The 14,905-nt window shown below is 37.7% G+C and overlaps 1 protein-coding gene across 3 annotated transcripts; it reads right to left on the minus strand.

The window, feature by feature from the left end:
* Positions 1-7,992: 7,992 nt before the first annotated feature.
* On the minus strand, positions 7,993-13,585 carry LOC137741223 (disease resistance protein RUN1-like). 3 transcript variants are annotated; one of them, XM_088686025.1, is made up of 8 exons: positions 13,317-13,420; positions 13,197-13,236; positions 12,719-12,805; positions 11,932-12,025; positions 10,280-10,867; positions 8,895-9,993; positions 8,494-8,768; positions 7,993-8,411 (listed from the first exon to the last, which is right to left on the minus strand). In XM_088686025.1, the coding sequence occupies exons 5-7, from the start codon at positions 10,801-10,803 to the stop codon at positions 8,505-8,507; spliced, it is 1,887 nt and encodes a 628-aa protein (XP_088542151.1). In that variant the 5' UTR covers positions 10,804-10,867; positions 11,932-12,025; positions 12,719-12,805; positions 13,197-13,236; positions 13,317-13,420; the 3' UTR covers positions 7,993-8,411; positions 8,494-8,504. The 3 variants fall into 3 exon arrangements, with proteins under 3 accessions (XP_088542151.1, XP_088542150.1, XP_088542149.1); XM_088686024.1 differs by having other exon boundaries at positions 13,197-13,585; XM_088686023.1 differs by having other exon boundaries at positions 12,719-12,863; positions 13,197-13,417.
* Between the last annotated feature and the right edge of the window lie 1,320 nt (positions 13,586-14,905).

Consider the following 14,905-nt stretch of genomic DNA (forward strand, 5'->3'; position numbering starts at 1 on the left):
TTTCTTCTGTTATGTGGTTTCTCTACTGCATAGAAAACACAAAATGTGAATGAAGCTTTAAAAATACACTACGAAGTAGCAAACATCCGTTGTTTTCTATCTTCTTATTGTTGTTTGTGTCTTGGCTTCATCTTGTTCGGAATACACTAGAAAGACCACATACAGACACATTAATGTATAAATGGTAAGATTTTGGTTATTGCCAATTATAAACTGCAAAGGATATATATGTATAAATATATGCTTTAAGAACGTACATGATCATGTTAGACATTAGTGCTTCTTTAAAAGTACAACATCAACAACGAAATTTATTAATTAGAAACGAAATAGCAAAAAAGAGCTAGGATTTGGAAAAGTAAAGAAAACTATCGTGTGAGAGCGAGCCTTTGGGAGTTAATTGAACTGACCGGTGAGGTACAACCACTGAGCTAACTGTGTTTTGTTGCTTAAAACAAATGGTAGCAGTTGGATTCTTTAGGACTTAATGAGAGACATAAAGAAAGGAGGAACTTACTTGGTTTCTTATTGCAAGTCATCAAATTTATAGTGCACTAGACAGCATTTGAACAAGTAGGAGCCCATTTGTTAACCTTTTTTTAGTTTTCAATTTTTGTTGGATACATAAGGGAAATACATGGAAGAAATGAGGATTAAAGAGTGGTGGAGGAATTGTTGTGACAACATGAACCTAAAACCTGAAATCAATTGTAAATAGATGGAAAAGAGTGAAGTTCAGGCTTAGTAAACACTAGTAAATGGTGTCCGCGCATTGCTGCAGGATTAAATGTCACCCATTAATAAAAATCCAAGTGCTTATAAGTTTCCAATTTTCCTTGTTTACTTTCCCTTGTCTTCTCGCTTATTAAGCAAACAAATAAAATAGTGAACTAAAGTTACAATGATTAGCTTATAATTAAAGCATCTGAAGTGTTATGCTTTTGGAATAACAAAACAAAACAACCCAGACAAAATCTTGCATTTTTCACAGATTAGCCTCGACTATGAACGATGTCGTCTTGAAACCACTCCATGCTCCCACCATAAACTTATAGGAATCCTAAATTCCTAATCCTGCATTAACCAAAATTAAAACGATTATTCAGATTCCTAATTAAAGCTGCATGAACCAAAATCTTAGTAACATGAAGAAGAAATTGCAGATGGTTTATAGTAGTGATTAACTTTAAATTTCTTGGTGAGAGAGGAAAAAAAAACCAACCCCAACCCCAGATTAACTTTAAATTGCTTGCCCTTCACACTTGAGATATGGAAAATTAGCAGATGGTTTATAGTAGTGATTTTGATCGTGATATGTAAAATTAACAACCACTGAATCTAATTGTGCCAATTAAGATGGAGAACAGACAGTGGATCTTCTACAAAGATGCATTTTAAATACCTGTGGGGAAGCTTCCTCTCAAGCTGCTGGCGAAACTTGAATTACTTCAAAAGCATTGATGATTAGGCGTATTGGTAAACGAATGGGGGTAATGTTTGGACCTAGATTTGTCATCTCTCGTTATAGTCAAGTTAGCGCGCTAGCTTGAGTTAATTTACAAGTCGGCCACTCGAGTTCGAACTCGTCCTAATCCAAGTGAGCCAATTTATTTTCTTACCATGTTCATGGTCCAACGGAGTTAAGTTAACAAAATTAGTGCTTATTATGAAGCAAGAATAGAGTTTCGAAGTTCTGAGCTTGAAATGTCAAAAGAGGCACAGGTTCAAACTAGCTAAATGTAGCTCACCCTTAGCTCTTTTTAGAGTCTTATTTTACAATATAATTGATTCAAATTCAACGGCTATACTTGAAAACAATCAAAAGTAATTTAATTTAATTAACCATTAAATTTAAAGTATAAACTTAAAACTAATAAATTGTTGAACGTTGGAGATGGCATATGAGCATGGCCTGACTCTGTTTATTTACTTAATTATTATTTTATTTCAATGATTTTGGTTGGAATTTCTAATATTTGATTTGCCAATTCTAATGGTTTGGCTTGAAATTGTGATATTTATTTAGCCACTAATGATTATGGCTTGAAATTTTGATATTTATTTGGCCGACAATGGTTACGGCTGGGAATTTATGATAATTGTTTTGCCAATGATGAATATGGCAATGATGGTAAGTAGTTTACCAATGATTGTGATTATGATGCTAGTATTTATCTAACCAATGGTAGATGTGGTTGATAATCTAATATTTATTTAGGCCCTAAGGATTATGGCTTGATGATTACTTCGTGGAAGTATTTATTTCTTGGGCTTGAATAAAATCGTAGACTGAAGTTATGATTTTATTCACTATAAATGAAATTGTGGAATTAATTCAAATTCCTTTTTTGTTATTCGAGGGTAGAAATCTCGAAGACAAGATTTATTTTAATGAGGGTCGAATGTAATACCTTAGGAAAATATACATACATATATATATATGTATATATATGTATGTATCTCTACTAATTAATAAAACATTCATTGTCAACCAAAATCCTATGAAATTACCAGTTTAACCCTCTAATTAAAACAGAACATGAATAAAAAATATGGGTCAGAAATGTAATTTCACACAACCAAATTTTGCTGTTTTTTATCAAAGCCTCGCCTACATGTAATCCTAACATATCTCTAATAAAAAAAAAAATTCTCACACACTTTGTGTGTGCAAATATACTAGTATATATACAATATAAGGAAAACTAATCAAAATGACTTGAAAACTTTGAGTTTTAACAATAAGGACAAAATAAAGGATAAAGTGAATAGTATCAGGTTTGACTTTTTAGTGTAAAAATGTGGTTTTTCCTTAAAGTAAACAGTATCGCGGGCTTTTCGTTAAAACTAACTAAAAAATATGATTATGAAAAAAAAAAAACTGCCTGATGGCAGAAAAGAAAAAGAAAAAGAAGAAAAGGAAGGTGTGGGTGGAGGAAGAAAAGGAGGAAGCGGACAAATCGGGAGAGGGGAGAGGAAGAGGTTAGGCCAATGGGAAGAAGGGAAAGGAGGGAAGGGAGGGAGTTGCAAAGCACCCAACCCGAAGCCCCATCCCGTCGACCCATGCAATGTACTAGACTCGACCCATTCCCGACGACTTTCCGTCGGTTTTCCAGGCTAGTTAGGCTTCGCCAACACCACCAATCAATTCCTCGTCGTCCCAGCTTCCATTCCCACCCAAGTTGGAAGGCTGTGGTCGAGGTTTTACGACGAACTGTCGTCGTCTTCTCCGGCGAGTTCGAAGGCAACCACAGCGGTGATCCGTCCGATTTTGAAGCCACCACCATCGACCACCACCATGGGTCGACACCTTGTGAACCCAGGAATATGTCCCAAGTCTTGGTTGGGGCGGCGGAGCACCGGAGTTGGCGAATTGAGGGCCACCCTTTTCTAGGGTTCCGGTGCGTTTCGAGGAAAATTGGAGCTTTTCCCGACCAAATTGGACTTGGCCACAGGTATGAAACTTATTTTACTCATTAAGATCTACATGTCTATAAATTTTGAAATTTTTTAGAATTAGTTAAATTTTCTGGCACGTCGGGGCGGTCGACCGTCACCCACTGCGGCTCGTGTGGCGGCGCATAGCCAGAGGGCCGTCAATTATATTTTTAGGCTAAATTCGATGTCTTCAATTCAATTTTGATGTTCGTATGACGTAGGTTAATCATTTGAACCTAAATTTACTATGATACGTTGCTTGGTTAATATATGAATCAACGATCCGATCGATGGATCGTCACCAAACTTTGATACATTATAATGCACAGTGTTCTAAAAATGGGCTTAGGCGACGCCTAGGCGCTGGGCAGCGGAGGTCCGATCCGATTTAGGCCAATACGTTCGGTTAAGGCTGGGAAGATTTTGGCGGCTGCCTAGGTGCTCACTGGGCGCTCTAGGCGATGCTAGGCAGCACTCTAGGCGTTTTGAATCTCGATGCAGCTCTTCATCAGATCTGCAACTCTCAATTTGTATCGTATCAATGGAGCTTTATGCAGAATTTCTGCAACTTTCCGTTTGTGCATGGACAAGGGAAGAGAAAGCGTAGAGGGAAAGAAAGCAGCTTTCCATCTGTGCGTGGACGAGGGAAGAGAAAGCGCGAAGAGAGAGAGAAAGCAACATTAGGCTTCTGAATTTCAGATCTAGTTTGTGTTCTGAACGAAGAAGAAACGAAATAAATTTAAAATGATGGTTTCCACTTTCCAAGGGTTCAAGGGCAGTAAATCCGAACTCAACCTTGGATTATGTGAGAAACGTGGGGTGGAGGATTAGAGCAATTGATTGGTTTTAATTTTTTATGAAGCCAACCACCCACCACTGGGGTGTCTATTTTTTTTTTTACTTATTTACTTGAAATAATGTTTTATGAGGATATATAAACTTCTTGTACATTACTATATTTTCTTATTTTGTTCCTATTTTGCATTTCATGTGGTTTTGAATTGTGTACTTGTTGTACATGTGTCACCCTACAATGCTCCTTACTATTGTTATATGACATATATGCTTAATGTGTTTTTAAATTTTGGACTTGTTGAATATTCTTTTTGCATTTTATCATTCTTTTATTATCTTATCTATGGATTTCATACAAGTATAATTTTTTGTAAGTGTTAATATGCACTTATTTACAAGATATACAATAAATTTATCTAAATCCGCCTAGGTTGCCTAGACCCCGCCTAGCCGCCTTGGCGCTAGGGGCTAGTCCACCGCCCGACTAGCGCCTAGCGTTTTTTAGAACCTTGATAATGCGTAATATTTGAGGATCATAGAAACTTACAGATCGGGAATTTGACGTACGAATTTTCCTGAATTGGATTTGTAAGTTTGTAAAATAAACGTCAACCGCTAATAGAATTCGTGAATGGTGAAGATCCGACCGTTGGATCATGATGAAATTTTAGTATATTGTTCTGGGAGATTAAGGTGAACTACGAATGGCTTGATCCCTGTTAGGGTACGTAGACAGTCTAAACAGGATGTTAGATGCAGCCATAAACTAAACAAAATGATTATTTTTTTTAGTGTGGTTAGTTAGAATAATAATTAACGTTTATTTTTATTGTGGCCTACCTTAGTATTTGGCTTCCGAATTAAATTTTCGGGATGTTACAACTACCATTAAAGAATCCAATTTAAAAAACGAACTTATCTTTGGATTTGAGGCATGTAGTGCAAGATTTGGCACACCCACTCTCAGTAGGGTTTGATGATGACCCGTACCCCGTTTCCCTGAAGTCCTGACTACCCATGTGGTCTTCTTTGACCATACCGACTCTCTCACTTGTGAAATCCAACTGCAGCAATAGTGCCGAAACCCCTACCCCTCCCCCTCGCTCTCCTTCCATCGCCATCTCTCTCTCACAAACCCTCCATCCTCGAAACCCTAATTGAACGACAACAAATGATACCTACCCAATGACCCCTTATCTCGCCCAAAACAGAGAGGACAAAATTGCTCTTCGTAATAGACCATTCCCACCATCGGACTGTAATCTTAGATGGGCAAAAATGTAATTAAATAATTTGGATCTCACTAAGGGTCGGGCTTCCCAACCAAAACCAACACATTTGGGCCTGGTTGAGGGTCGGGCTGCTAACCCAAAACCAACAGAAAGATCACATGGCATGGTTGTAATTAATCTGAAATTCGGATTGAAACACTATTCATTTTTACAGTGCCAATTCCAAACCTTTCTTTAGACTAAAGTAATACCAATTAGCTTGCCTGACCCTATTTTCCCTTCTTGAACAAAACTTGAGATATGTCCGCCACTTTGACATTTTCACATGAAGTTTTTATTGACGCTCTAAAAATGTGATCATGCACTTGTTTGAACATATTCATGTGCCCGGATGACTCACCTTTTGGCGGGGTGGTGTTCAATTCAACATCCAAACAAGAGGCATTTTCATTCTCATAACCACTTGGCTTTTAGATTGAGGCTCTTGAGAATAGGGCGCAATGTTTGGACCTAGATTTCTCATCCCCATTCAAGTCGAGCAAGTGCGCTTCAGGAAGCGCACTTCAATAGGTCGTTCATTTCCAAGTTGGCCCACTCGAGGTCGAACAAGTTTTAATCCAAGTGAGCCGATTCACTTTCTCATCACTTTCGTGGTCCAGAAGAATTTTACAAAGTTAACAAAATTAGTGCTTGTGATGAAGTGGGAATCGAGTTTTCAAAGTTCAAATCTTGAGCGTAAGATGTGAAGAAGATTGTAGCAAAAGTCAAACACATTAATTCCAAATCAAAGCTGACGGAGTCAATCAACACAGGTCTTCAATTCACCCCATCAAAAGGATTTCCAAAACGTCTTAAGAAGTCCGACCGCTGAATGTCGTTGCTTCTCTACAATGCTGCTAACGATTGCGACTTCTTAAGCTATTATGCTGATATCTGGCGTCAGTCCTGTCGTGATCCCATGAACCAGGAGATGCATCTTCCAGCTGATCGCTCTGCGTCCAAGCCAAATCTGTTTGCATAATAAGCGCTTCCACTTCTTCCTCGCATACCATACGGAAACCACACTTCTGCACTTCCACTATTCGGTTTGTATGCTTCAAATGCAAATCGAAGACTGAGAGTGGATATTCTCCAAAGCTACACCATCAACATTCAGTTATCCATGACGTGTGTCATACATTAACCAACTTGGAAGTTGGAACTGAATCAGCTTTCCAGAAATCAAACGTTGCCTCCTCACCATGTGGAATAAAAAAAATGCCCATTCCTAGTCGCGACGAAAACTCTACTTCCACAACCAAACCACTGTCGATTTCCAGCCTAATATTTGAATTGGCCCAAATGATTCAAATCGTCCATATAGAAGCCTACTTATCGTTGTGGCTCCTTCACCAAGGTCCGATAAGTCTTGTTTTTTCATTCACCCTTGCAAGAATTTGTCCCTGCAGGTTCAACAGTATTTCCAACATTGGCAAGAAAGATGGGGGAATCAAATTCCTGCGAGTTTCCTTTTTTTATTTGTTGGAGTTTTATCAAAATACTCCTGATGCCGTTTACTTTTAACGAAAAATCAAAACTATTCACTATACCTTTAAAAATGGCTTTTCATTAAAATGGAAGTTTTTTTGGACTTTTTGTTAGTTTTTTTTTTTTTTTTTTTTTTTTTTTTTTTTTTTTTTGTTAAAACCACAAAATCAATCTCACTCCAATATTATCATAAAAAGTGACAACAAGGTATCTTTATTTAAAGAAGGAAAATACAAGTCCCCTTCAAAAATTCTAACACACCCCTGCCTCACACACCGCAATCAAGTATACTAAACACACCCTGATGATTGGGTACTCACATAACCGCCTCTACATCTTCCTCGTATACTAAACACACCCCACACTTCTTCGCATCCTCTATTCGTACGAACCGCTCAAATGAAAATCCAAGCTCACTGACATTCTGCCACTCATTGCCAGTAAAGAATTCATGCCGTGGAAGGAAGAAGAAAAAAAGGTGGCCTCTCCAAAAAATATCGTGTCCCTCCTGGGCCATTAAACATGCTTTTCCATTGATGCTCAGTTTTATATCACTTATATCCATTTGCTTAAATCCGAAGACCCCACACACCGCAAATCCCTTTAACTTATGATCAGTAGACCACCCTGGATGTAGCTCTACACTGATTGAAAATCCCACACTTCTGTGATTGAAGCACTCTGGAATTTGACTTCCAGGAACTACAAACTTGCATCCTAAACCAGGAAGTCTCGTACTCGTGCAAACTTGCTTCTCCACCCGCTTGAAACAGTTAGCAAAAAGTTTAATCACTTCTACACAAGCTGATTCCAATGCCTCGCAATTGTAAGCTTCAACACAGGATATTGTAGAAGGAAGCTCTCCGATTAATGTTTGAAGACTCTTGCAACTAGACACACCAAGGTATTCAAGTTTGGAAAGTTGACAAATACTCATGGGTAAGCTAGATAAATAATTTTCCCTTAGATCCAATACCTTAACGAGGAGGGGCAGCCGATATCATTTGGAATTCCTCCTTCCAAAATATTGCATTTACTTAGACTCAAGTGCGTTAAAGATTACAAACCAGATAAAGAAGGCAGTTCAATTATAGCAGTTCCACTCACATCAAGCCATTCCAAACTCTCAACATGGCCCAAGTCTTCTGGCAATTTTTGAAGCCTCGAGCAACCATAAACATCAAGAACTTTCAGAGACTTTAAGCCAGAAAAACTTCTTGGAAGACGTGCAAGGTTTTTGCAACCAAGCAACCTCACAACCTTAAGTCTTTCAAGCGTCCCCACAGATTGGTCAACTTCATACAATTGGTCGCAACGTGAAAGAAACAGTTGCTCAAGATTTGGCATACCTCTGAAGTCTGGGGTTTCCACAAGATTTGGGGAGTCAGAAAGATCAAGGATTTTCAAATTGTATGAATGCTGCTATCAAGTGAAAACATAGCAAAAATTAGCTTCACATGATATTAATGTGGCTGATAAAAATCAATAAGTCAGAAAGTACCTTTATCCCCTTCAAAGATGTTCAAGGCGAGTAAAGGTCATGTGAAGTTCCACAAGATGCTCAGGACAGAAAGCTGACGGCAAAGTTTTTAGAGGAAAGTTGTGCCATTCAAGAAACCGCAAACTATTGGGAAGATATTCAAGCCCGTTAGAGAGCTTCGCCTCATATAGCCGGAGGAATCTCAGTTTTTTCATCATTGAAAAGGATTTAGCATGCACTTGGACTGGTCGTCGCTCATCCCGGCGCATGATTATACATTCAATTGTTTCTGTTCCCTAGTCAACAAGAATAAATTCTAGGTCATAACATAAGCAAAGCGGTAACTAGTACAACACCATGTTGTATACAAGACTTAATAGCAACTAGCAATCAAATTTATTATTATAATAAAAGCCTCTTACTGTATTTTCACTCAGGACACGATTGATGTCAGCACTACGCCACAACCTGCTACGCTTGCCTGGATCATCAGGAGATTCTCGGCGAACAATTTCTCGACCCATTTCTTGGAGTACATCATGCATCAATAGCTTACCGTTTGAATTAACAGTTAACAGAGATTTCTCAACAAGGACATCTATTCCAATAGGTGCATAAAAACCACTAGCTTCAAGAAGCTCTGTTACTTGATCTTTCGCCCATCCACTAAAGAAACATGCAATGTCTAGAAAAATTTTCTTCTCATTGTCTTCTAGACCATCGTAGCTTATTTTAAGTGTCTCAAAAACTTCTGAATTACAAATTTCTCTTAGTTTATCCAACGCACTGTTCCATGCAATTAAACCTCTTCCGTACAAAAAAGATCCCAAGACTTTAAGAGCTAGTGGAAGACCTTTGGCATCAATTACCACACGATTTGACAAATGAACAAAACTTGGTTCAGGGCAATCTTTCTTAAAGGCATTCCAGCTAAAAAGTTGAAGAGAGTCATCGTCATTGAGTCCTTTAACCTCAAACCGTCTCTCCACTCCGTGTTTAAGTAACAAATGCTCATCTCTAGTTGTAATGACAACTATGCTCCCCAATCTGAACCACTCTTGATTTCCAGCCAAATATTCTAATTGATGCAAATGGTTCACATCATCAAGAACTAAAAGAACCATTTTGCCACGTAGAAACCTGCGTATCATTGCTGCTCCTTCATGAACGTCCCATATGTCAATCTGTTCCATCCCGATTTTACAAAGAAGTTGCTTTTGCAGGTGAGGTAGGCCACCTTTTTCGACATTACTTCTAACATCAGCTAGAAATATTTGGTATTCAAACACATGAGAGATTCTCTCGTACACAACTCTTGCAATAGTTGTCTTACCAATACCGCCCATCCCCCATATCCCAATAAAGCAACCATCATTCACCGTTGCATCTAAACACAAATCAATAATCGGTTCCGACCTTGACTCGATTGCAACAAAGTCGCCCACCACATGACATAATAATGTTGGGCGCAACTTTTTCCATACCACTTGAACAATATCTTCGACAAGCTTTGCTTCAGACCTATGGAAAAGAATAGAGTTAGATATACAATTTCCAAAATGTTTTTACTATTTTTTGCATTGAGTCAAGTCAAAACACAATAATCACACACCTATATATGATGTGCATTGTATAAGAGTTATCGAACTATAGATGGAATTCATTTAATGGCATTTATAGCTATGTCCATTGTAATTTGTGATATAATTGGCTCTATTTCTATTCCTCAAACAGAAGTCACACAAGGGGTGTAGGTGTGTGTCATTATATAAGGAGGACACAGTTGCGAGAAAAATCAAAACGTTACCAGTTCTTTGAATCCCACCCAGAGAAATCTGCCACTTTCTTTAAAGCATATCTCCAACCTTCCACCTCCCTTTCGTCAACCCCAGGGTTGTTTCCATATTTAATGAAGGCTTCTGCAAAACGCCCTGTTTGCTTTCGTACGTCAGAGGGATCAACATTATAAAAAATTGGCAGCACTGCTCTTGCTTCCATGCACTTAAGAATATGTGAAAGTTCAATCAAGCACCACGTTGATGATGCATAATTTTCTGAGAGAACGATGAGTGCAAATCTTGATTGTTCAATTGCAGTATGAAGTCCTGGAGAAATAGATTCCCCTTTATGAAGTTTAGGGTCATCCCTAAAAGTTATTATTCCTTTACTTTCCAATGCGGTGTGTAAGTGGTCTGTGAATCCCTTTCTAGTGTCTTCACCTCTAAAACTCAAAAATACATCATATTTCCATTCAGAAGCTGAAGCAGGGAAAGGTGTACTGGTTTCTCCCGTACTCATCGCCACGGTACTCCCAAGAGGATTCATCATCATTTTAAGACTTGCCTCTTGGATGTATAGTAGACGAGAAGTTTTCTTCTGTTATGTGGTTTCTCTACTGCATAGAAAACACAAAATATGAATGAAGCTTTACAAATACACTACAAAGTGGCAAGCATCCGTTGTTTTCTATCTTTTTATTGCTGTTTGTGTCTTGGCTTCAACTTGTTCAGAATACATGAGAAAGACCCCACACACACACATTAATGTATAAATGGTAGTATTTTGGACATTGCCAATTCTAAACTACAAAGGATATATACATGCTCAAAAACATACCTGATCATGTTAGACATTAGTGTCTCTTTAACAGAACAACATCAACAACGAAATTTATTAATTAGAAATGAAAGAGCAAAAAATAGCTAGGATTTGGAAAAGTAAAGAAAACTGTTGTGTGAGAGCAAGGTTTGGGAGTTAATTGTACTGACTGGTGAGGTACCACTACTGAGCTAACTATGTTTTGTTGCTTAAAACAAATGGGTCAGTCAGATTCATTGGGACTTAATGAGAGACATAAAGACAGGAGGAACTTACTCGGTTTCCTATTGCAAGTCATCAAATTTATAGTGCACTAGACAGGGTTTGAATAAGTAGGAGCCCATTTGTTAAACTTTCCGTTTTTAGTTTTCATTTTTTGTTAGATACGCAAGGGAAATACATGGAAGAAATGAGGATTAAAGAGTGGTGGAGGAATTGTTGTGACAACATGAACCTAAAAACTGAAATCAATTGTAAGTAGATGGGAAAAAGTGAAGTTTAGGCTTAGTAAACACTAGTTAATGGTGCCCGCGCATTGCTGCCGGATTAAAAATTGTATGAAAACTTATGTTTCAAACATGTAAATGATTGCTGTGACAGCATGAACCTAAAAACTGAAATCAATTGTAAGTAGATGGAAAAGAGTGAGGTTCAGGCTTAGTAAACAAATAAAACAGTGAATAAAAATACAACAGTGAATTAAAAATCCAATTTTCCTTGTTTACTTTCCTTTGTCTTCTCGCGTATTAAGCAAACAAATAAAACATTGAATTAAAAATACAATAATTAACTTATAATTAAAGCATTTGAAGTGTTATGCTTTTGGAATAACAAAACAAAACAACCCACACAAAATCTTACATTTTTCACAGATGAGCCTCGACTATCAACAATGTCGTCTTGAAACCACTCCACCCTCCCGCCACAAACTTATAGGAATCCTAAATTCCTAATCCTGCATTAACCAAAATTCAAACAATTATTCAGATTCCTAATTAAAACTGCATGAACCAAAATCTTAGTAACATGAAGAAGAAAAATACTACTCACACAACAAAAATTGATAATATAAAAACCGAAATTCGTTTGAATGAACTCAAAAAACCAAAATCTTATAGGAGCTTCCTTTTGAGAATCTCAAACTCTAGCCATTTCAAAATAAGTTGTTCGTATTTCCTCGAATACATGCTAAATCTCTCTCTTAGTGCTCAAAATCCAAATGAGAACTTAAAATATACAAAACTACATTTAAGCTGAGGCTATAATGCACTAAATACCACAATACAGCAAAACAAAGATGAATTCAACACCTTGAATGTGTAAATATTCATATCTCAAACCAATTTGAAACCTAATTTTCGTCCTGAAAAACTTTGATCTATAAAACCTATTGACAATTTTCAACAAAAAACAATCAATTTAGGAAAGCAAATACAATGCAGCAAAAGAGCTGTTCGATTTAGCTCCATTTAGTATGGCCAAAAGCTTGAAAAACAGCTTAGAAGCACAATTCCAAGTATTACCAAAAGCAAGCAACTTTGGGGCAAAGAGCCCACTTTCCCAAACTGAGCTTTAAGTTCATGCCACATGATTCAAATTAATTTATCACTAATCTAAGTTCTAAAATGGTAAAAGGGAGGAAATATACCTATCACCCTGCTCGCTGTGATCTGTGAAATCCAAGTTCCACTACAAGACCCTCTGCATAGCTGCGTAACTTCCGGTGATGAACACCCTGAGAAGGTTTAGAGTAGCAGCAGATAGGTAATAGGCTCTGATCAGTCTCTGATGATCTGTCTTCACTATCTATGTTGTATAAAAATTGGCAATAAAACCGTAAAAGACCTAATTAATTGATATATGTTTTCAGTAACCAAAAAGTTGCAATTTATTAAATTTCAGAATCCTTGACAAACTTCAATCATGACCAGTGAAGACACGTTCAACCCAGATGGGTCAACAGAAAATCCATGGGGACTTTGCAGTACGCATGAAGCGGAGGAAATTAAGTGCTTGGTGAGAGAAAAAAAAAAACCAACCCCAACCCCAGATTAAGCAGATAAATGATAAATCACTCGATAAAGCTTGATTACTGGGAAGAAGGAATCTCTGAAAGAGAAACTCACCACTGCTATCACTGAGCCTCAGCACAGAGGCCTTCAAACGCTGAAAAGAAAACGAAATTAAATAACAAAAACGAAATTTGAACACAAAACCTAGCTAGCAACCTGCTAACGTTGCTCAACCTGGGTTCTGGGCGATTTGAACAGGGGGAAGCTTCCTCTCAAGCTGCACGTATCTTCCTGCGGAAACTTGAAATATTAATTCATTTAAAAGCATTGATAATTAGGCGCACTGGGGCTGTTGGGTTGAATTATAAAAAAAAAAAGACAGACTTGCAATATTAATCAATATCTTTAGGAAGGAAGACCGATGACGGAAGCGTGGACTTAAAAGGGTAAACCGATCATTTTACTGTGGGAAAGCTTCCTCGCAAGCTCCTAGCGTAACCTCTCTTTCTTTCTTTTTTTTCTTTTTTTTTTTTTTCAAGAATAGTAGGAAATTGTTGTAGGTCGAACTAATCTAGGAGATTAGAGAAACAAAGGGCCGGTGGCAATTAGAGAGAGGAGAGAGTGATTTAAATGTGAGGTATGTTTGTATCACATCATTGTGCCTTTATTTATGGTAGTAGGATAGGTAAAAACATTTTCCTATATGATTACAACTCGTAATAGGAACATAAGATACATTCTCTTATCTTCTATGATTTATACGATCATATTCATATTCTAAATATGATTGCAACACTCTCCCTTGAGTATGTAAATACTTAACAAACTATTGCATCAGATCTTTAGCAGACAATGTAGAATAGTTGGTGAAGTCATCGGCATAACGGGTGAACGCAAGTCTCAAATTTAAGAAAGTATGCATTTGTAGTAAAGCTCACAAAACCTTACTATGGTAAAATCCAAGGTATGGGAAAAACCCATAGACTAAGGAAAAAAGTAAAAAGTATGCGTAATGTCTAAAACAAACGTTAACAGGACGAAACTAATGAACTCAACAGAGTATGATCATCCCAGGATGGATGCCTCATTAAAACCTCGTTTCAGTGGGAAAAATGCTTCTAATCGTAGAGAAAAAAAGTACATTAAGATCAAGTGAGTATGTTTCTAGATACTTCCCCTAAGTTAGACATAACTTCTAAATAAGAGAACTGCAAGCGATTCAACTCAGATAATTTAAACATGCTGATTCCTTAGACAAGCTTCTGAAAAGTAGACTTGGGCAATGACTTGGTGAAGAGATCAGCCAGATTGTCCTAGGAACGGATTTGCTTGACGTCCATGTTCTGATACTACTGTTGTTGGTGTGAGTAAAAGAACTTTGGCGCTATGTGCTTAATGTTGTCTCCCTTGATGTATCATTTCTTTAACTACTCAATACATGTTGCATTGTCTTCAACGATTGTCATAGGAAAGTCAACGACAGATGTAAGACCACTAGGGCTTTGAATATGTTCCATGACTTCTCTCAGCCAAAAGCACTCACACGATGCTTCATGCAGAGCGAGAATCTCAGCATGGTTCAACAAAGTCGCAACTAGCGTTTTCTTGGTAGATCTCCAAGATATAACGGTGTCTCTAACAGTAAAGACATAACCCGTTTGAGAACGTGCCCTATGTGGGTCAAACAGATATCTAGCATTTGTGTAACCAATAAGGTGGGAATCATTTCGAGTACCATAAGGGGCAGTAACACTCGAAGATTCGCGGGTATAGAACAATCCCAAATCCGTTGTACATTTGAGGTAGCGGAAAATGTCTTTAAC

This window comes from Pyrus communis, chromosome 15, assembly GCF_041283825.1.
Source record: "Pyrus communis isolate YQ-2024b chromosome 15, ASM4128382v1, whole genome shotgun sequence".
NCBI lineage: Eukaryota > Viridiplantae > Streptophyta > Magnoliopsida > Rosales > Rosaceae > Pyrus > Pyrus communis.

What these genes read in the sequence shown, in the direction of transcription:
- LOC137741223 (XM_088686024.1), bottom strand. Translation starts at nt 10,803, where the DNA reads ATGATGATGAATCCTCTTGGGAGTACCGTGGCGATGAGTACGGGAGAA. An exon ending in GGGTGGGATTCAAAGAACTG is followed by an intron (nt 9,994 to 10,279) that starts GTAACGTTTTGA and finishes TCTTTTCCATAG; the next exon opens with GTCTGAAGCAAAGCTTGTCG. An exon ending in GTGTCCTGAGTGAAAATACA is followed by an intron (nt 8,769 to 8,894) that starts GTAAGAGGCTTT and finishes CTTGTTGACTAG; the next exon opens with GGAACAGAAACAATTGAATG.